This window comes from Polypterus senegalus, chromosome 7 (assembly GCF_016835505.1).
Source record: "Polypterus senegalus isolate Bchr_013 chromosome 7, ASM1683550v1, whole genome shotgun sequence".
Taxonomy (NCBI): domain Eukaryota; kingdom Metazoa; phylum Chordata; class Cladistia; order Polypteriformes; family Polypteridae; genus Polypterus; species Polypterus senegalus.
Window position 1 is genome coordinate 16,393,008 of NC_053160.1, and position 23,218 is coordinate 16,416,225.

The following is a 23,218-nucleotide window of genomic DNA, read 5'->3' on the forward strand; positions in this document are numbered from 1 at the left end:
TAAAAGAAACTCCACTCTTAAGATTTGGTCTGTAACATGAGGATAGTTCATTCGGTGCCTCTTACTAATTAGAGACCTGCTTCTGTAACATCAAATTAAGTTAAATTGAACAATTATGTCAGCTATCAAGAAAAAAAATTTAGTCATTAGTTACATTACATACAAGCAGCCACTATTTGTGTGCTATTGACATGGAAACTTTCCTGTCTTATTACATTTAGGTTTAAATAGACTGTTTCAGTTTTTAATATACTTCTCAAAAACAAAATATACATAAGCAATTTCAGCAAAATCAAAATGACTAAAAATGCTATCCCATCTGTTTAAGAAAATTATTATACATAAAGTATACAGTATGTTGATGATATTAAAGAAGAGTTTGCAGATACTTTACATACAAGTTCATAACACAAAGTAGCACTTTGCTACTTGCTGATTATATGTCTAATACCAGAATACTGCATAAATAATCAGAATGTGGTTCATTTTAAACTTTTATTTCATAAGCTATTTGACCTTAAACCCACTCCATAAGTTTGAAAAGAACATACCTCATCAAGTGTTTCAACTTCAGTTTTTCTCATCTTTAAAAGGACATCATATGCTTGCTGCATGGCTCGAACTTTGGAATGAGACACCCGGACGTAGGCAGGCAGGCATATGAACCACAAACTGTAGCAGTGGCTAAATAAACACTTGGCCCAGAGAGGAGGGTTAGAATAAAATCTTTTTGCCATCTTGTGCGCTGACTTGATCTCCTGTAATATTTATTTTAAAAGAACACATTGCACACATTTACATGGTAGACTTAAAACTAAAGATAATTCTTCATACTGCATAACAGAGATGGCACCCTTGACTAAGCAGTTACAGTAGGGTAGCAGATGTTGCCTAGATCGTTTACCGTACACCATTGTTTTTCTATGAACAACATATATGACATTACTCGGAAAATTGTAAAATTGTATCACTTGCACCACATAAGAAAAACACTTCTGAATGCAGAATATAGAGTATTAAAATAGCACATGACAAAAAAAAATAATTACATTTTGTGCAAAATTCTGCAAACATTTAAAGACAAGTCTAACATGCTTCAAGAGACATATGGTGAAGAAATCATTTTGGGAATACAAAAGTAGCCTATTTATGACTATGTGCTTTTTAACAATGTCTATTTCCAGGATCCCCAATAATTAGATTTTTGAGGCCTTAGTAAATATGCTATTCCCAAATACATTCAGGCTTTCAAATCTAGTACTCATTATCTTAACACATTCAAAACTCCCTAAATCTTTATTCTTGCCTATTTATTCCTGAATTTCATACCGACAAAACCCATTAGTATATGGCCACATGTTAGAAAATAACACTTTGTAAGCATGCTGTACCGATGGTGTTCCCCAGTGAATAGTCAGTTATGTGGTGATTCCAACAGTAAAAAGTTAGATAATATCCTATCAACCCTCCCAATTTATGACAAAATTATTTCCCCTACAATGTATTAAGAACAACTGGATGAAAGAATTTTTTGGAGGATGCCACATTTCTTGTCGCTTGAAGCAACCTGCAATGTGTACCGGTAATTTAATTTTAAAAGCTGCAGTACATTGTATAGATTGTCTCAATAAGAATTCCAATACAACAAGGTACTCAGATGTTATGGCTTGCTGGATGGGCAGAAAAAGACTTAACATTTTGAGTCTGTCAGATCTGTTAAGGCCTGTACATTTTATTGACTCTTAGTGCAATCTTTGCAAACAGCCTGAGGAATGGAATACATTAGTTTGGGTAAAGCCTACGATTCATTTTCCAAGTTTAAATTAACAATGACTCAGATGTCCTTAGGGGACAAGGAGACGAATGTCATGAATATAGCACATGATCTGAAAGTGATCCCAGGTTTAACAAAAATAGCTGAAATATAATGCAAGATATACTAAGCTTCTTGTGACAAGAAAATCACATTAACAGCACATGGCGTTTTCTAACAAATCTCAATACATTTTGAAACAAAAATCTAATATGGGGAAACTATTCTAATGGAAGAAAGCCTGATTTGGGAAATTATCTGTAAAAGTCTGAAATAACCTGAGAATGTTATGTTAATACTGAAGACTAGCTATGCTTTCCAATAGTAACTGTACTGATTTAGTTTGGTATAACGCGCTTGTTGGTATAAAACATCTAAGCTTCGTCAATCGTGCATAGTATTTTTTAATTAAATGGCCATCATCCAAAATGTTTGCCACAGGGACTGTTCATTTCAAAAACAATAAGCCTAAAACAGAACAAGGTATCATCTCTTGTGTAATGTTAAGATAATAATAAACTTAGCATTAAAAAAGCCAGACTATATTAGTCTGGGAAACATTATCCTGGCTAAGGACTGAATTGATAAAATTGCAAATTTTAGAGCATTACCTGTTTGGTTCGTTTTGCCAGCAGTGCAGGGCTGTTAGAAACACTGCCACCTGCCACACACTTACTAACTGAAGGTGTCAGGTTTTTTGGTCTGTCAAACAGTTCCAGTTTCAATTGTGGGAAGTTTTTATACCTGATTGGCAAACATATGTGAAAATAAGACATATATATTGAAAAGCATAATATTGAGTTATTAGGGGAAACCAGTGTCATACCTTTAACAGTTTTAAAAGGTAGAAAGAGATAAAACAGGAATACGTGCACATATATAAGAATGTAGAATAGGAAACTATTTTATTTATATACTTCTGATTTATAAGTAGATTAGAATAAAATCATCAGCTAAATAAAAAGAAAATGTTACACAATGCTGAAGGTATGATAGTGAGTTTATACCATATTGTATATTTATATCACAATCACTCACTGCTTGAGGGTAGGTAACTAGTATCTGCAGGGCATGCAATGAATACGTCAGGAGACCTAACTTCCAACTAGAATTCCTCCTTCCAAGTTTATGAAGAATTTTCCATTTGCTTGTCTAGTGATTTGCAAATGTCATATGGCTATTAAAATATATTTTCAGCATCCTGAAAATGTTATCAGTAACAGAAACAGCTTAAAAATATTTCATAGTAGCACCAGAAGCAATTCATATGAGAATTAGTCATTAGTCAAGTAGGATAACTTCTTAAATATTACTTCATTGCTACATAGTCACTTTGACAATTAAGGGCATTAATTAGTTCAACTGCCACTAACTTCTGACAGCAAGCCTAAAAATAAAAAAAAAAAATGTTGCGGACCCCTCTGTAAACTTAACACTTTTGTTTTTGGATCTTTTATCATAATAATGGAATTAAAAAGTTTTTTTCAATGTTTGTACAATTTATTTAACATACGGTGCATTCTAAAAGTATGGGGATCATGGTTTCTAAAAATTAGGCATATTTTTAAATTAACAAATGCAAATTGCAAAATATACTAATTGTATTGCATCTTGAAAATTTTGAAGACTACTGAAGTCTGATGCTTCTACCTGTACTGTGCTGGTGGGTCTGATCCATCAGAAACAGGTGGCTCTGGTGGCATTACAAATACAGTATGCTCACTCTTCTGTGATTCATCCAGTTCAATCAGCTTGGTATCATCAGATGACTCTACATCAATCTGCATAAAAGGTACCAGATTATTACAGAATTGTTAGACTGCTTGTATTGTCAAAATAATTATTAAAAAATGTTTGCACTGTATATAGGGTGTTCGAAACAGAAATGTTGCTTATAAAATGAAAAATAAATTAAGTGTGAAATTACTTGTTTAACTAGAAAGGCTCACAGGTCCATGCAATGCTCACAGAACAAAGGTTTACAGTGATGACTGAGCACATGAACCATAATCATACTGTATACAAAATACAAATCATCAGTGAAAACAACAATATTAACAGTGAAAATAAAGTAAAAACATTGAGAATACATGTTAGCCTACTTTCAAATACACATTTACAGCCAAAGACACAGACAACAAACATTGTATAAGGTTAAAATCAAGAATTTACATGTGATACTAATATTTTTAGTATCAACAAAACAAATCAGTCTCCAAAATGTCCATGTAATTATTAAAATTAAAACTTTTAATTTATGGTATGTTATACAGATATAAGGAAACATGTGTTACCTTAGCTCCTGTTCCTTTATCAGAAGGAAAAAGCTGCAAAACAAATACAAAACTTAAAACTGAACAAAAAAGGACTTTTAGAATCAATAACGGTATAACCTGTCTGGATTTCAAAATTACAGTACCTAAGGACAAAGTAAATGACCATTCAGCTCAAACTGTTTCTCTGTGACTGCAGTATGATATAGGAACATTCACTTAGCAAGATCACTTAGTAAGTCTACATTTTCAATACTTTAAAACCATTCCAAATCACTTTGCACTTGCTGGACTTATCCATCAAGGACAGACACAGCTCTACAGATTATAAATGCATTCTATGTATACTGTATGTATATATAAGCTCCCACTGCTTTGTAAAGCAAATTCATTTACAAAAACCCCTCTTAAGGTGAATTTTTGTAATATGAACGCAAAACTACCATTAAATTGAATGTAAAGAAAAAAAAGATCCAGATTTCTGTGATGCCCAGGTTGCCTGCAGCTGGCATTTCCTCCTTGAACCTGGGTCACCAATTGTCATAGATCAAAACTAATTAGTACAATGAGGACTTAATCATCAGCAAGTTAGGTACAAATGTGCAAAGTGCATGTATTTATGACATTTAAAGTTCAAAGTGCAGTCTAAAGTTATCAATAAATGATCCACCAAAACTGTGCTCAAGTGAAAGGGATAAAAACCAAATAAAAATTAAATTTTAAAAAGCAGTGGACAGATAAAACCTTGCTTGTTTTACTCTTTCCCAGCACTTCCTGTCCTAATCAGAACCTGATGCATTCCTTGGCCCACAACGAAGACCCGAACTGTGGGTGCCTACAGCTCCCAGGGCACCTTGCCCTTCAGTGTATGTCGCTGCTATATGCTCCTTTAATGGCACAGCTCACTGCATCCCAGCATCTTCTCAAAAACTACCTCAGTACATGAATATTGAGCAGAATTAATTGAACAACAATAATGATCAAAAGAACTCCTAATAAGTAACTTTTCATTAATAAAATGTTATATAAAAATGAGCTTTCCCTATGCTTTACCACTTTAAATTTCACATTTAAAGGAATGGCCTTTCAGAGTTTAAGGTTTTAAAACTCTTTCATAGTCTTTTTTGAGACACAATGCTCAAGTTAATGCAAAAGGACACCTCGGCAGACCTTTTGACAAGTTGACTGAACCATGGCAGCATCAGTTGTAAGAATGACTAAAACTGATACTGTATGCCCAAATCATCCAGATCTACCTATTCTGCAGGATTTGAGGAGGTGTACTTGAAATAACTGCAAAGTAGATTGTGTTTTAGCGTAAATTATACACATTTGAAAACTATCCTAGACTTGGTCTTTGTAACGATAAAAACTCAACTTAACTGTGGATCTTAAATCAGCAAATGATTTTAAATGACTTTTCGTAATTGGGGGAAGCCTGTATCTCTTTCTCAAACACACATACAATAAATACATATGATTAATTACATACTAATAATTAATTGTAAAGCTCACTTTTTCAATACAGTCATCAAAAAACGCCAAGCCAGTGTCCTTGTCACTGACAAAAGTACATTCTTCAATGAAGCGAATAAAAATCTGTGTTTTTGTAAGCTGTGAATAGAACTTCTGATGTGCACGATCTCGACTTTTCAAAAAACCTAAAAATAAAAGGAATATTAGATAGTTAGTAAAATGGTTTTAGTAAAGAACATATTTACAAAATAAGAGCAACATGATAAAAAGATAAATTACAGTAATTGCTTGTGAAAAAAGCTTGTAAAAATTGCAAAACAACTCTCTGTGTTGTAGATTCAAACCTGCTGTATTGCGCATCAGAAACTATGACAAACCATTTAACCTACCTATCTGAAAATGCATTGTCACTAGTGCTGGGTGGTATGACCAAAATTCTATATGACGGTATTTTTCAAAATTATACCGGTTTCACAGTATTCAACTGTACTTTTTTCCCCCCATGTATGAGTGGATGTTAACCACATTTTCCATTGCAATTAAAGTAGAAGACTGGCTAAGAATATCCTATTCCACTGTCATGAGCATTGTACAAAAAAAACATTTTAATGTGCACACAAGTATTAATGAAGGTTTGCACGGCTCCATAAAGTGATAGTTTTCAAGGGGGTGGCACTAATGAAGAGAAGGAATCACATTGAATGACAGTTGCAGTCAAAATACAGAACCTTTTTATTGAACAAATTTTGTAAACAACTTATGACAACATATTTTCAACCGTCCAAAGACACATTTAGACTTAGTAAAATATTCAGAGGTGCTTGTCAAAAGTTGTATTGCACTGAACACGTTTTTTTTGTAAACCAACTACACTTTCTGTTAATGTTAACAATCTCTGTCCACTGACACATTAAAGTGACTTTTTAAACAACTTTACCATCATTAAACTGCATAAAATTTAAACTAATAAATAATAACAATAAAATAAATAATAGTGCAACTTCCATTAATAATACTATTACTTTAAGACTTCAAGCCCAGGTGTATTACACAGTATTTACCAAATAAAAATAAAATAAAACAAGTGCAACTTGGTGAGACATCTTTACCAGCTGAACCATCATTAAGGCAAATTGCATTGTTATATACATAAATAATAAAACTGCAACTTGCACTTATAATGCTATCTATGGTATAGCCCTACGGAAGCGTATTAGGACCACAGTGAAGGAAAAAAAAAAAAAACTATGACGAGAATAAAGTTGACATTACCACTCTATTCTCATAGTTTATTTTGTCATTATAAGTAGAATGTTGTAAACTAAACTTCACCCTAAAATCAATGTTTAATTTACTAGATTATCTCAAACCCTGTCATAAGTTAATGTAGCACATTCAATGCTTTGTGTTGCGTTTCCCAACTCAGTTATTATTTGCTACGCGCTTCTTAAACTGACTTCCTCTGCACTAAGAGGAGGCGCAGGCAGCACAGAATACATTCACTTCATGATATTCCTGTTCTCTGACAATTTAGAATGCTAAGATAAATACTTGATATCGTTTTCATGATGAAATGCATTAAAGCAGGTATTAAACATGCATGGTAGTGAGGTGGTAGTGCTGCCCCCTCACAGTAAGGGGTCCCCAGGTGTATATTCAGTGTAGAGAACTTTATGGCAGGTGTGACAAGGCTTCAAAAAACTGGATGTATGAATGGGTATAGTACAGGTTTAACTTAAATATTGTGTAAATGTTGGGTTCGTGATCTGGTGGTCAGAGACACGAATACGGAAATCAATGGATGTTATTGACTGGGCTTTCTTTATTGCATGCATGCTGTCTCTATCTGACATACTTTTTCATTCTCCACATAACCAATCACCATATGATAAACGTCTTTGTGAAATTAAAACTAGTTATAAACTAGTAATGGAGTAAACAGAGTGTTCAGAACTTTAAAAAAATCTTCGTTGTACATGTTTAAATATGCCATCTATTCAGGATTGCACCTATCCCAGCATGCATTGTGTGCAAGGCAGAAGCAAATCCCGAATGAGGCACCAGCACATCGCAGGGTGAATACGAGCAACACATAACACTAGCAGGGTCAATACAGCCTAACAAAATCTCACATCCTACATGATTTTGAAAGGAAACTGAAGCATGCCGAGTAAACCCACCAGAAAAACATGCAAATTCAAGACAGGGAACACCCGGGACCCTCTAGCTGAGAGGTAGCAATGCAACCTCTACACCACTGTGCCCCCGCATGATTAATACATGCTTTAATGCATTTCATCATGAAAATTATATCAAGTATTTATCTTAGCATTCTAAATGTTCAGGGAGCAGGAAGCACGTAGCGATTAACATGGCTCGAGGAACACTTAACACAAAGCATTTAATGCGCTACATAACTTATGATGGGGTTTGAGAAAATCTAGTCCTCTTTAATAAAACCCCTATGTGCGTCCAGGTGCCCGTGTGTGTGTCTTCTGGTGAAGTGCGTATGCACGGGGTCACACGGCACGTGTTCAGTCTCTTCCTGTGCAGACACACACACAGGCACATGAGAGACAGACAGACACGCACACACAGGCGCCCACGCGACCGACACACGCAAGCACACATACACACACACACACACAGGCGCGCACAGGACACACACACACAGGTGTGCGCGTGCATTGTTGCAATGTTACTTTTCTTGGTTGTTTATTAAATTTTCAAATGTTCATTTTTTTTCCCTGTGCTTAAAACTGCCATGTTCCGAATGTTGTTTAGGCTATTTAAACCGTTGTTGCGGTATAAGAAAAATCGACATCATAACAAAAATAAAAAATGTTTTTTGGTATGAACTGGTATACTGTCCAGCACTAATTTTCACCATCTCGATGTCCTCTTCTGTGCTATGCATGGAAAAGCGTACAGTGCATAAGTCTTCCATTGCAATTAGCTGGGACCAATGCAGTATGTCCATAATCGTAATATTAATACAACAACTGTATACCGAAAAATGCAATTATGTTTCTTTTTCAGAGTGCATGTGAATAATGTAAATATGGCTCACACAGATACATGACTGTATACCACTTACTGAGTTGCAGAATTCCAAATGCATATTTTAGTTTCTCTCTATTTTACAAACTGAGTTTTGAAATAATCAGTATCAAAATACTTCAAGTGGAAAAAATGTACATGGGATAAGATGCAGAGTTGCAGATATGCAATAAATCATTTATCACATATTTATAATTTATTATTGATTTTTGAATATTTATAAAGTCACATTGTTATTGTCTTGTCACATGTTTCTTAAAGGAACAGTCACTGGAGTTGAGCAACTAAGCATTTCGCTACATATTGAACTGCAGGTACATATAATGTGTATGTGACAAAATTGGATTTGATATGAAACTGTCAGAATAGAAAAACAATATAACAATATTAAAACAATGTTTTAATCAATATAAATGTATTACTCCTTCGCCGATTTTTTTTTTTAACAAGTTCCTACTTTTCTTTCTCTTTGTCTTTTTCTGTCCCTCCCCAAGCTCTTGCTCCAGTTCTACAGGGATCAAATATAGCTCATAACAGCAGGCATCATTCCCCATATTCCAGAAAATCATTCCAAGGCAAATGGACATATGCCTTACCCAATCCAACAAAACACATTTCAGCCGGTTGGGCATACTCCCATGAACTGTCAAGATTTCTGTTGAAAGTAAAGAGATGTTTTAGTGTTCCACAACCTGGGCTAAATCCACATTATTCCTGCATAAGTTGAGGTTTGACCAACAGTTGGACCCTCCTTTCTAGCAAAGTGTGGTAAAGTTGGAGCATATTCTCCATTTCCTTTTTTAAAAATTTGGTGTGCCCCACAGTGCTCCCCAGTTTGCCAATACCGAGGCATTGTCCCCAATCTCCACACAATGTTAGAGGCATGTCAGCCGAGACATCATCATCTGGAGCTTTCAGGAAGAGTGGGCAAATATCATCTAAGCCCAAGGTGCCTTGCCACTAAGGAGTTTTTTTTTTGTTTGTTTGTTTTGTTTGAACTAACTCAGCATACTCAGATCCAGGGATGTGTGAGTGCCCCTCTGAGTCCCCAGACACTGACTACACTAAGGAAGGTGAGCAATGGGTTTCAACCTGTATGTGATGACTGACAAAGCTGGTAATGATGTCTGTACTTAATTTTCCTCAAAGTGTTGCAAAGTCTGATTATATCTACAGGATAGGTCATCAGCACTCCATCTTTGCTACTCACAGCTTGGGAGTAGCACTGCAACCACATCCTCCACCAAACTAATATATTTAACAAAACATATGTCAGTTAATTACACAAATTACACCCTTATTAGTATCAAACAAGCACCAGCTCACTAGGCAAGACTAAGGGAATGTGCAAATTACATAATTTAATATTCCAAAGGAAGGCAAGAGTGCTAAGTAATTTTAACACAGATACTCCTTAATTACTAATGTAACACATTGTTTAAAATATTCCATGGTTTGTATCTGTATTGAAAGCCACACTATTTTTGATGGTGAATTCATATTAAAATTGCAAATTATGTCAGCAAGGGTAAAACTTCAAACACTGGAAAATTGGGGGTAAATTGCAACTCTATCTTTTTTCCCCAAGACAGTATAATAAATAACTGTTAGGATTTAAATACATTTCCAAAAAAAAAAAAAAAGGACCTTTCCGTTTCCTTTTCTTTTTATCTGCAAAAAAACATGGCTATAGCAATAAACAAACCACATAAATGAATTCCTTTGAATTTGGTCTCTTCTATAGGAATGTTTTCATAAATAATATTGCTTATTTATTTTTAGACATTTGCTTGTGTCTGATAATTTTAGAAAGCCTTCATGTTCTGTGTTATGCTTCCTGAAATGTTATTCTACAATATAAAAAGCAGATGTGCATAGCTGAATTGGAAAACAATCATTCACAGAGGAAAGGCCCAAGCTGTACAGAAAACAATGAATAAATGATGGTTGTACACACTTAGGGAAAAAAACATCTTTCTAGATGTGGAAACAGACATTACCCAAAAATCTCTTTTCAATCCATCACACAGCTACAGACCACAAAAGGGTGAACAAAACTAATATTTTGACATGTTAATTATTTAGCAACATTGTTGAAGAGGAAACATGCTTCTTCACTTGGCCAGTGCCAATGTAAAAATCCTTAATTCAGTAAAACCTATACAAACAATGCTTTAAATGATATTTTTAAACATTTACTATTTTTGTACACTTTTTCTAACAGAATGCAAAGTGGGCAAAGCATTTACAAAGCAGTAACTGATTACCTAATTAAGAATAATATGGATTACCAAAACTCTTCTTAGAAGACTGTGACAAAAAGTCCTTAAAGATTAGTAGTCTAGCATGACTGGCACTCAAATATTTGTAGCTGGACTTGTAATTTAATGTCATGTGAATTCACCCTCTGAAGGTAAAAGACTAAAGGTAAACTGAATTGGAGTGAAGTCACTTCTGAATGTGGTTTAACCTGTGAAAGTGACAAGAATCACCATCTTGACGTTCCAAATACTTCATTTTGTGTGCTGAACTGTCACAATAAATACTGTATTCATTACTTTGACAATTATATTTTAGTAAAGAATGTTAAATCCTTTCAATAGCATTCAAAAGTTCAAAACATGTTATGCCAGACAAAAACCTGTATGTGATGACTGACAAAGCTGGTAATGATGTCTGTACTTAATTTTGCCAAAATAATAATTCCTGGCTGCAGAGTCTATAATCAAGAAGCTTTCTTACCGAAAAGGAAGATAATAAGTGACAGATATTCCAGCTTAATGGATTAGACATTACCGTAGCTATGACTTCTACCAATAACACTGGTTAATAGCCTTAAAAACCTGTTTGATATATGTCAGTGTGAGCTTTTATTTAGGTTTAGTACAATGGTTTTTCCCATTAGTCATGAAATGGGTTTCAATGGCTGAGCAGCTGCATGCAGGCATAAGATTACATCATGCAATGCTAAGCAACTGTCAGAGAGGTGTAAAGCATGTCACCAAAGGTCTCTGGAGCAGTGGAAATGTGTTCTGTGAAATGAACTACTCTTTACTATCTTACAGTGTGATGGGCAAATCTGGGTTTGGCAAATGCCAGGAGAACGCTACCTTCTGGACTGCATAGTGTTTATTGTAAAGTTTAGTGGAGGAGGGATAATTGTCCAGGACTTTTTCAGGGTTTGGGCTAGGCCCCTTGGTTCTAGTGAAGTGTATCGTTAATGCTACAGCATACAAAGACATTTTATGCTATTGTGCACTTCAAACTTTGGGGCAACAATTTGGGGAAACACCTATTCTGTTCCAGCATGATTCTGCCCCTGTGCCCCCTCATTAGAGCCCTAATCCTTAACCCTACTGAACATCTTTGGAATGAATTGGAAAGTCAACTGCAAGCCAGGTCTTCTAGACCAACAACAGTATCACACTTCACAAATGGCCAAGTGAGCATAAATTGACACAGACTTGGGGGGGCAGGGATGCTTTGGAAAGGAAAAAATCCATATTAATGCCAATGGTTTTGGAATGGGATGTCCATAAAATGTATATAGGGGTTATTGTCAGGTGTCCACAAACGTTTGTCTATACAGTGTACATAACAATGTTAACAATTACATACATCATAATACAATCGGCAGTAATCATTCCATATGATTAAATTATGCAAGTTATGACCCAAGCAAGCCTCCTCCAAAAGTGTTTTGTCCATCAGTATTTCTACTAAGCCGTTCTTTTAAACCGAAGTATAAAGCAAAATAACATAGTCAAAGATCACTATTTTTGAAAAATTCCTACAACACAGCCAACTCAGGGTGCTAGCATACCCTGTTGTGCAACATAGTAATTCAATAATAATTTTCAATACCCACTTTAAAAAGTCATTACTATAGATTTTTTACTCAGACATTAAGCTTTGCTAAAAATTCAGTATATTTTGCATTTTAAACAAAAATAAGACAAAAAAAAAACAAAAAAAAAAAAAAACACTGCCTTAAAATCCTTCCTCTCAGGTTTGTAGTTGTTGTAAATTTTAAGCTAGATGATTATGGATACCAACATTGCTAACAAAATAAACTGATTTCCTGATTCAGCCCTATCTTAAAAGGTCACCTCTCTAATCGTCCTATGAAAATATGGTCTGAGGCACAACAAATACCTAACTCATGGGACAAAGAAAAATTGAACAAAAGGCTTGGATAACACAAGTATGCATCTCTTTACAGTGCATTAAAACCAATGGAGCAGATGAAAAGTTAATTACTGTTCAGGGTGAAGGATTAAGCAAAGAGCTTAATGTCTGAAATGCCCATGTACTAAATTTCTTTCTCTGTATATGCCTGTCACATTTCTCTATGAAAGCCTCATGTATTCTTTGATCTAATCTTGTACCTGTGACAAAACAGCTTTCAGAAAAATAAAATATTCAGTTCCATTAAGTAGTTAATGTAGACAACAGAGTGACAAATCGCCTTTCAACTCAGTACTAGGACCGCAGAATCTAGGTAGCTAGTAGACAATCTCTTTACTCTTGCACCAACAAAATGTTGGATATGACAATTACAATCAATAAACTGATGTAAAAAAGTAATTAATTTCTATGGTTTGTGGCGGATGGCCAGCCCTGGCTCGCAACAAGGTCACTGGTTTGGAGTTTAGAAGCTCAACCCTGCTGGGGCCCATGGCCACCGGCCAGGGGGTGCCTGCAAAGTTTCTGAGCCCTGGGTTGCAGCAATTCAGCCACACCTGGAAGTGCTGCCGGAAGAGGATATGGGAGCACTTCCAGGTGCCCTATAAAAGGGACCACATCACTCCATTCGAGGAGCCAGATTTGGGAGGAGGTGGACGAAGCTTGCTGGGAGAGGAGGTGGACGAAGCTTGCTGGGAGAGGAGTGGAGGCGGCAGAGAATGAATGAAGGAAGAATGCACTGTGTTTGCTTTTGGTGCTTTGTGTACTGTGCTCTGTAGTTGGGAGTGAACAATAAGTGCTACCCCATTTGAAATAAATGTGTGTCATGGACAGAACTTGTGTCTCACATCTGTCTGTGTTGGGTAGGGCTGCTGGTACTCCCCCTGGTGGTCCACAGGTTTTACAGATTAGGATATACTGTAACTAAAAATCATACAATGTTTTTCAAAGCCCTACCATTAAGTAAAACTATCCTGAGCTGACAAACAACACAACCTATTTTCACCTGACCATTGCTCATTCCACAAAAATAAGCTAAACTGTGCCCTTCTTAAATAAACCTTGTAGAAGATTATAGCTAACCACGAAGACCTATCACAAGTGGAATGAGAATAGCCGGCAATATTTCTGTAATGTGGCCTAAATAGTTAAAATATATCTATATCTATATATAGTATATATATCTATATATATAGTATATATATCTATCTATATACTGTGTGTGTGTGTATATAAAACAAAGTGCCATGCAATTCATGCCTAGCAGCTCTCAAAGTTTGTGCCATGGTCAAAATGTAGTGAACTGTTATATCCTATGTAAACATCTATGCCATTAAATTAAGACACAACAAAGATCTACTACTGCCAGCCAGATGACTGGACAGACAACGTGGCACATATCTGGTCTAGTTCTCGATGTCCTCGATATAATTTAGGCAGAGTCGCTGACCACTGTGTGTTAGCAAGCCTAGCCCGGTCAGCTAACACCACTGCTAAATGTGATAATGGCGTTGTTAACTTTGGTCTGCTGAAAATCCGCACACTCACGAGCAAGGGGCCTCTCATCCACGATCTCCTCATTGATCGTAAGTTTGACTTTTTCTTTCTAACTGAGACATGGCAACAATTCCATGACTTTTTGCAACTTAACGAATCCACTCCCCCAGGATTTGTTTATATCTCTTAACCCCGTGGCTCTGGCCGTGGTGGAGGTCTCGTGTTAATGTATCGTGAGAAATGGAAAGTCTTGCCGTTGTCTGTTCCTGCCTTCAGTTCTTTTGAATCTCTTGTGTGTCATTTTAATGGACCTATTCCTACTATTATTGCAACTGTTTACCGGCCCCCTAAACCAAATAATGACTTTCTGAACGACTTTGCCGTTTTCCTTACACACTTATCTACTGTTTCATCAAAAATAATACTTCTGGGGGATTTCAATATACATATGGATAATATCAATGGCCCTATTACTAGAGACTTTACATCCTGCCTTGAGAGTTTTAGATTCCAGCTGCATACTGATGTTCCCACTCATTCCAAAGGACATATCTTGGACTTGATTTGCTGTTCTGGAGTTACCCCGCTTGATTGTACTGCAGATGAACTCCCCATAACTGATCACTTTCTTATTTCATACAATGATAATCTTGCACTTTCCAACACTAAGCTTTCCTGTCTCATGTCTTTCCGTAATATTAAGAATATTAACTTAGACTCTCTATTCCTCTAGTATTGATTCCCTTATGGACATTGATAATTTATCCAGTCCTGAAGAACTGGTCTCACACTATAACACTGGACTTAATGGTATTGTTAACTCTGTCGGTCCATTAAAAACTAGATCTATTTCTTTCTCCTTTTCTGCTCCCTGGTTCACGCCTGAACTTCGGCTTTTGAAATACAGTATATATATATATATATATATATATATATATATATATATATATATATATATATATATATATATATATATATATAAATAAAAAAACTGGACTCTTTGTTCACAAAGAGATGTACAAAAACCATATACTTTATTACAAGGACTGTATTGCCCAAACTAAATCTAACTATTATACTCTCATTATTTCTTCCAATAAAGGAAACATCAAGTCATTGTTTTCACTACTTAATATCAACACAACCCCCGGTTTCTTTACCTTTTCACCTTTACTCAACTGAATTGTGCAATTCCCTTATGTCCTTTTTTAATGAAAAAATCCAGACGATTCATCAGTCTCTCTGTACAGATTCCTCCAGTACTTCATTTGAATTTCACCCACCAACTCACTCATTCTCCTCTTTTCAGCTTCATACTTTCTCAGAAATCTCTGATCTTGTCTGTAAGTTTAAGCCATCCACCTGTTAACTGGACCCCCTCCCTACAGTTCTAGTCAAAGCCTGCCTCCCCTCTCTGGTCCCTCTTATTTCTGCTATAATCCACTCTTCTCTCACTACTGGTACTGTTCCTACATCTTTTAAAACTGCAGCAATAACCTCAATACAGAAAAAACCTGGTGCCAATCCAACTAATTTCAGTAATTTTCGTCCTATTTCTAATCTATCCTTCATTTCCAAAATTCTTGAAAAAATAGTGGCTATTCAACTTCATTCTCATTTATCTCAAAATAATCTGTATGAACAGTCTGGTTTTCATCCCATCCACAGTACAGAAACGGCACTTATAAAATTACTAATGACCTCCTTATGGCAGCGGATTCTGGTTTAATTACTATTCTCACCCTCCTTGATCTGAGTGCAGCCTTTGACACTATTTGTCACACTACTCTTCGCAATAGATTATCTTCGATTGGCATTACCCACACTCCAATAGACGGGTTCAGATCTTACCTCTCAGGCCACACTCAGTTTGTTTAGCTTAAAACTTTGACATCCCAACCCACCGCTGTTACTTCAGGACTCTGTCCTGGGGCCCCTCCTTTTCATTATTTACCTCCTTCCCCTTGGCAATATCTTTTGTAAATATAACATTAGCTTCCATTGTTATGCTAATGACACCCAGGTCTATCTCACTAGCAAGCCTACTGCGTCCTTTCCACCCTCCTCACTTACTGATTGCATAGCAGAAATAAAATACTGGTTTTCTTCAAATTTTCTTAAATTAAATAGTGACAAAACTGGGGTTATCCTCATTGGTACAAAAGCAACATTATCCAAAACTGATCACTTTTCATTTGTTATTGATAATTCCTCTGTCTCCCCTTCCCCACAGGTTAAGAGTCTGGGTGTCATCCTTGACGGTACTTTATCCTTTCAGTCTCACATCAATAACATCTCCCGGTCTGCTTATTTCCACTTGCGTAACCTTAATCTTATTCACCCCCCCTCACTCCCCACACCACTGTTATTAGTGTTCAAAGCCTTGTCACTTCTCGTCTAGATTATTGCAATTCCCTTTGCTTTTGTCTTTCTTGCAAATCTCTTTATAAGCTTCAACTGGTCCAGAATTCTGCTGCCCGCATCATTACTAGAACACCCTCTATTCACCATATCATTCCCATTTTGCAGCTGCTTCATTAGCTTCCAGTTCAATTCCAAATTCTCCTACTAACTTTTAAGGCTCTCCACAACCTCGCCCCTCCATATCTGTCTGACCTCCTCCATGTTGCCATTCCCTCCCGTACCCTTAGATCTTCTTCCTCCATCCACTTGACTGTCCCCTTCGTCCGCCTTACCACTATGGGCAGCAGAGCATTCAGTTGCTCTGCTCCCCAGCTCTGGAACTCACTACCATCTGAGCTTAGAAAAATGGAATAATTTTTACTTTTCAAATCTAAACTTAAAACTCATTTGTTTAAGACTGCTTTTTCTCTTTGATTACAATTGCTCTGTCTGATTTTAACTTTTGGATTTTACTTTTGTTTATAATCTGCGTTTTGTCTATTGTTCAGTGTCCTTGAGTGTTTAGAAAATATAAATCTGGAACAGCCTGCCAACAGGAATTCGCCGGGCTAATACAGTGGAGCATTTTAAAACACTGCTGAAAACACATTATTTTAACATGGCCTTTTTTATAACTTCACTTTAACTTAATCCTGATACTCCCGTATCTTCAATTCATCATAATAACTATTCATGGTGGCTCTAAAATCCGTACTGACCACTACTCTCTCTATTATTTCTTTTTCCGGTTTCTTTGTGGTGGTGGCCTGTGCCTCCATCACCTATTCAAAGCATCATGATGCTCCAACAATGATGGATGGATTAAAAGCCAGAAGTCTACTTGACCATCATCTTCAAGTCCTTCCGTGTGAATCCTAAATCCAAAGAGGACTGTTTCATTTATGTTAGGTTAAATGCCCAGAGGGGACTGGGCAGTCTAATGGTCTGGAATCCCTACAGATTTTATTTTTTTCTTCAGCCGTCTGGAGGTTTTGTTTTTTTTTCCTTTCCACCCTGGCCATCAGACCTTACTCTTAATCTATGTTAATTAATGTTGACTTATTTTATTACGGTGTCTTTTATTTTTTTATTCTACATTATGTAAAGCACTTTGAGCTACTGTTTGTATTAAAATGTGCTATATAAATAAATACTGCTGTTGTTGTTGTAGAAAGGCACCTACAAATAAATAAAATGTATTATTATTATTTATCTATCTACCTATCTATCTCAAGGGGAAATTTAGCAATTAAAAAAGAAAGAAAAGGCAAAACAGTAACAGAAAGATTCAAGCTTTACTAAAGCTCTAGGCACCCTTTTTCAGTTGCAGCCCTGTTTGCAGTATTACTAAATCGATGAACCTTCAAATTGATTTCACTGTATACAGCACACTTATGGGACTCCAAGTTGTTAAATATTTAAAAATAACGAAATACAAGTTTAACATATTACTCAGCACTTCATAGAAAAATTGCTGAATCAAACTAATAGCCATATTTCTGGAAAATTAAAAATAACAAATGAAAATATTTTCTGCAGGAACTTAAGAGATAGTGCCAGTCTGTTAATACCTTGGAGATCATACAAGGAATTGGCTGCTGTTGCCTTTTCAGAAGGTGCTTGTGTGATTGGTCGGAGGTATGCTCTGTAACCTTTGAGTATGGATGCCATAAAGCGCAGAAAGGCCTCTTGGGTCTCCATTTCAAGACCTGTCATTTTCTTATGGTAGGTAAAGTCCGCCTCTATAGGAGCCATGTCTAGCACTAGTCCTTCTTCGTGTTTTGATCTGTGCACTGTAAAAATAAAAAGATGTACACAGATTAATATAAGAACTACTGAGTGTAATATTTTTAGAAGCAGAACTAATTTATTATATTTACTTAGACTACTACAAACATTATCTGAACAAAACATTCTATCCAAGCATGTTTTCTGTTGGGAGGGGTGCAGGAGGTTATTTAGATTGCTATTTTGGTGCTGCAGGATGAACAAGGCCGACAGCAAACATTTTCTTCACATGTTAATAGGAAGTGTGAGCTAATCTTTCAGCAACAGATGAAGCATTATACTGCATCAAAGCAAAGACACTAGAATGGACCTTGCTCTAAGTTATCTTACACAAGGACGTCTATTTGTGCTCTTTTATATTAAAAAAAAAAACACCTCTGGAATTTATTTTGTTTCCTTTTTCTAAAACCTCACATTTTTTATTTATTTTGCATCGTTCATTCCACCAAGGTTACTGCTAAGGATAAACAACAAGACTAGAAACTCGTATATTTGAAAACTGTATTAGGTCTTAAGTGTCAAATAATTAACAACCAACATTTCAATACTGAAAATGGAACATAATTCACTACAATTTGCACTGTGTGTACAATTGTATGTGACCAACTGTGATTTAGTTTTGAATACATAGCAGGGAGCTGAAATGTGGACTGAAAAGAACACAGGAAGTAAAAGCAATAATTATATATTTTGCACTTTTTTTTTTATGTATTTAAATACTTTAGTAGCTGGATGATCTGAATAAATTTTCATCATTTGTAAAACGTCACATTATTTAATATTAAATGTGTCATGTACTTTAAGATACAGATCCTAGGGGTTTGAAAAAAAATTGAACTGTATAATATAAATTGTAAAACTCATGATTGAATATACAAATACACAACCATTACTTAACCAGAGTGTGGCATCCCAGTCATATCTAGACTGGAAAATGTATATTCTCAAAACTGCATAACCCAGTTCAAGGCCGCAGTCTAGACACAGAAATTACATTTTTAGAGAGAGAGAGGGAGGGAGAGAAAAGAGAGAGTTAACCGAAGAGTTAAAATTTAAAGGGATGTTATCAACCATAAAGCAACTCGTGGTTAAACCAAGTATGAATTTTCATGTTTATTTTAAAATCAGAGTTTAGAACAATAAACAACTTGCAAATATTAAAAGGGTATTTATATTACTCTTGTACAGAAATGGGAGAAAATGGTTCTATAACACAAGCGTGATCATTACATCATTTGTTTGCTACCTGTTGATAGCTGATTATGCAGGCTTACAAGACTGCTGATGAGATTTTTGCTGGGCTTCTTTGGGAGATGTTTCCAGTTGAGATGTCTTTTGTCATCTGATCTGTAGGCGAAACATAGGTTTGAATCATTACTAATTGTTTAAAAATTAATCTACAGTATATATAAAAAATGCTAAGGGTTGCATCTGTCTGCCACACGATTACTTGCAAACCACTGGGGTTAGAACCTTGACCTTCGTCTTAATCTCAACCTTATGACGTTATATGCGCTGGCGAAGCAAATAATTAGGGTAGTGGCAACCTTCGAAAAGTTATTGGTGTTTGCATCTTTCTTATGACAAATTGGTTGAGAAGGTGGCGTGGCAAAAAGGTGAAAAACTGCAGCACCATCTGCTCACCATGAAGTACATTGCTAACACTACTCATTGGAAGAAGAACAGAGGTGCCATCTGCTGTACGTGAACTACAGGGATAAGAATGCATCTGCTGCACATTACAACAGTGAAAAAAAAAAAAAAGGTCCAGCGGCGACAACTCCTGAGCATCAAACTGGACACAAATGACACTTTGGTTACAAGGAATGAGAAGAGGTAAGCCTGGAAATAGAGCCATTGAGCTGCTGGCTAATAACTATGGCTCATCGACATACTCCACACTACAGAATGCAAGAATGACAATGACAGTGAAATGTATGCCAACAAACAAGGAGTTCACCAAATACAACTTCCATTAATATGCAAACATTCCTTTAACATCTTAATATCTATCTATGTTTGGTTGTGGAGTACTACTTCCAACAGATGTATCTGTGATGTGCGCACTGTGGGGTGGTATTTTTTCATATTAAAAAGCAAAAGAATGTGACACCAAAATGGAACTGATTAGCTTTCTTTATATGAACCACATTCACTTGAGGAACAGAGATCCATGTGTTTTCTAGTGTAGTGTTAGATGACTTTTAAAAATCAAAGTAGCACAGAGGCTGGTAATTCTTAAGCCAGTTCCTGTTTGTGATGGGAAGTTTACATTTTTAATCGATAAAAAGATTTATATGGATTTTCCTCCCACTATCCCAAAACGATAAAAGTTAGGTTAATTAGTAATTCTAAAATGGCCCTTTCTTTTGGTTAGTAACAGTTGGTAACCAAAATCAGGTTAAAGGAAACCACTTTATAAAACAGATCAAAATCTTTTCACAGTTCACCTACACAGCCATTAAAGGGGCACATATTGTGATCCAGATCAGAAGAGAAAGATTATGATTATCTATGTTGTACATTATATGTTATCCTGCCATGCTCGGGGGAAAAAAAATACGTTTTCGTTTTTTGGGGGTAGGGGTAGAGGGCAGGAATCACAGCACTTCCATTAGAAACACTAGAAGCACTTCAGTGAGTACTGATAAAAAAGGCTGACATTTAAGTACAATGACGATGTGGCATACTAGAAAAACATTCTCATTATTCTCTTTATGATATATGCACATTTGTTTCTTAAAATTCAGCATACATGTGGCAGGTACAGTTGCTCCATGAAATCCTAGTTAGGATTACTTGGTAAGAGAATTGTGTGCCAAAATGACCAGCTGGTTTAAATAAGCGTGGTAGGATAAACAGTTGGCCCACTTCAAGTACCAAAAGAAGGGACACCTCAGGGCTTAAAAAACCAAAGGAGTCTATTATGGGAAGAATTCAGTAAACACAAGGGGGTATTTTCAACAGGTCCAGTATATTAGTTCAAAACTGGAATTATAATACAGACAAAAAAAAGAGCAGGACTGAGCTCCATTTAAAAGATTTTAGCTTTTCTGGGCAGCTACAAACCTAACCGAACCCATGACATATAAAGTACATGTGCATTTAAAAAGCTTCTTTCTACCAGTAATCTCATCTTGATTGGCTGTGATCATCACCAATTTAAGGGTCATGTTCTGGATTTAAACTAGGTTAGCCAGTTACCCCACAAATTTTCTCTGCTGTCTATGGTACTGGGTATCTTTTCAGCAGAGGCCAAGTCATTTCATATCATTAGACATCACCTCCAACAACATCTCCTTTTGAATCTATCATCTTGCCGAACCTTTTATCTTAACTTAACGTTATAACACTCCACAGATCCATATGATTACTCTCATCTTTGTTCTTTCTTGCTATGCTTCATATTCCACTTTCATCTCCCAGCCATCACTTACTTCCATCGAGGATTCTATTACTCACAGAGCTTTCCTTAAGCTTAACCTTCAAAGCCAGAGGAACTCCTACAGAAATCAGAATGAACGACAGTTCTTCAAATTTCTTTCATGTGTCTGCCACTCTTGATATCACTGCTGTATCCACATCTCCTTCCATACTCAAGAAGTCACCTTAGTACAAGAACTTCCTACTTTCCTCAAATTAACTCTACGGTTGATATATAAATGTACACTTACAAATATCAGCACTCTTTACCCAATTTATTCTTTCTACAAGTACCCTCTTCTTAATACCCAATGCAATAGATTGAAATTCTCCCAAAAATCTCTACCCTGCTTCACTTTTGCCATCAATATGAAATCACTGACATACTCAAGCTCTCATACCAATCATACACTTCTCAGGTCATCTCTTCCATCACTACCTAAAAAAGCAACAGACTTAGAATAAAATCCTAGTACAGTCTCACTTTCACCTCAAAACTTTCACTCTCTATATCAGTTTTCCTAAACACTGGTAAAACATCCTCATACCCTGATGTCAATACAATGCAGCTTTTTTTCCTTTCATGAGATGCTTTTCCTGTCTTTCATGAGATGCTTTTCCTGCACTTACCCGACAACAAAGATTTCTTTTGTTGTTTCCTTCCCTGACATGAAACAAAACTGCATTTTTTTAAAGGAACTATAATCATTTTAAGGAACTGTATTTTATTTGTGTATGTATAGATAATGCCAAATGTTCCTTTAACATTTGTTTACAACAAACATTTCTTTTACCCCTATAACATGGGGTAAGAATAAGGTGAATGTCCATCTTCCATGTGGTAAAAGTCAACTAAAGACGGCTGATATCAAGAAGAACATCTTGCATTAAAACATTCTGGATCAATACAGACTTAATGATGAGTTTTGCAGATGAACCCCAAGATAAACTTTATAGAAACAGTGGTTTAAATATGCTAATTTGTTTTTTGATTCTCTAGGCTCCCTTTAATAATCATTCTCATGTACTGAATAAAAGCATTTACTTTGTTTAAAACAGAAAGGGTTAAATTTTAGTCCTGCTCTGGGTGATAACCCTAGACACTTGTGTCACAAAATATATCCAACCATTCCATATAACTGGCAAATTTCAAACATTTTCATTCAGGCAAACAAGAATTTTCAATTTATTTCACATCTGTGTCTAACTACATCAAAGTACTTCAACACTTACAAAAAGATTGTGTTTGTATCCAGATCCACACAGATAACATCTGCTGGAGGTTCATACAGATCAAAAT

At 35.9% G+C, this 23,218-nt stretch overlaps 1 protein-coding gene across 2 annotated transcripts in view; it reads right to left on the bottom strand.

Moving 5' to 3' along the window:
- The window catches only part of dennd4c (DENN/MADD domain containing 4C), a 222,091-nt gene that overhangs the window by 64,936 nt on the left and 133,937 nt on the right, over positions 1–23,218 (bottom strand). For both annotated transcript variants that reach the window (XM_039758252.1, XM_039758251.1), the window contains exons 10-17: positions 23,152–23,218; positions 19,742–19,842; positions 18,279–18,500; positions 5,602–5,747; positions 4,108–4,140; positions 3,464–3,594; positions 2,425–2,557; positions 552–758 (exon numbers count right to left, since the gene is read on the bottom strand). The exon at positions 23,152–23,218 is cut by the window's right edge and continues 109 nt beyond it. In XM_039758252.1, the coding sequence (XP_039614186.1) occupies positions 552–758; positions 2,425–2,557; positions 3,464–3,594; positions 4,108–4,140; positions 5,602–5,747; positions 18,279–18,500; positions 19,742–19,842; positions 23,152–23,218 (1,040 nt within the window). The remainder of the gene's footprint in view (positions 1–551; positions 759–2,424; positions 2,558–3,463; positions 3,595–4,107; positions 4,141–5,601; positions 5,748–18,278; positions 18,501–19,741; positions 19,843–23,151) is intronic.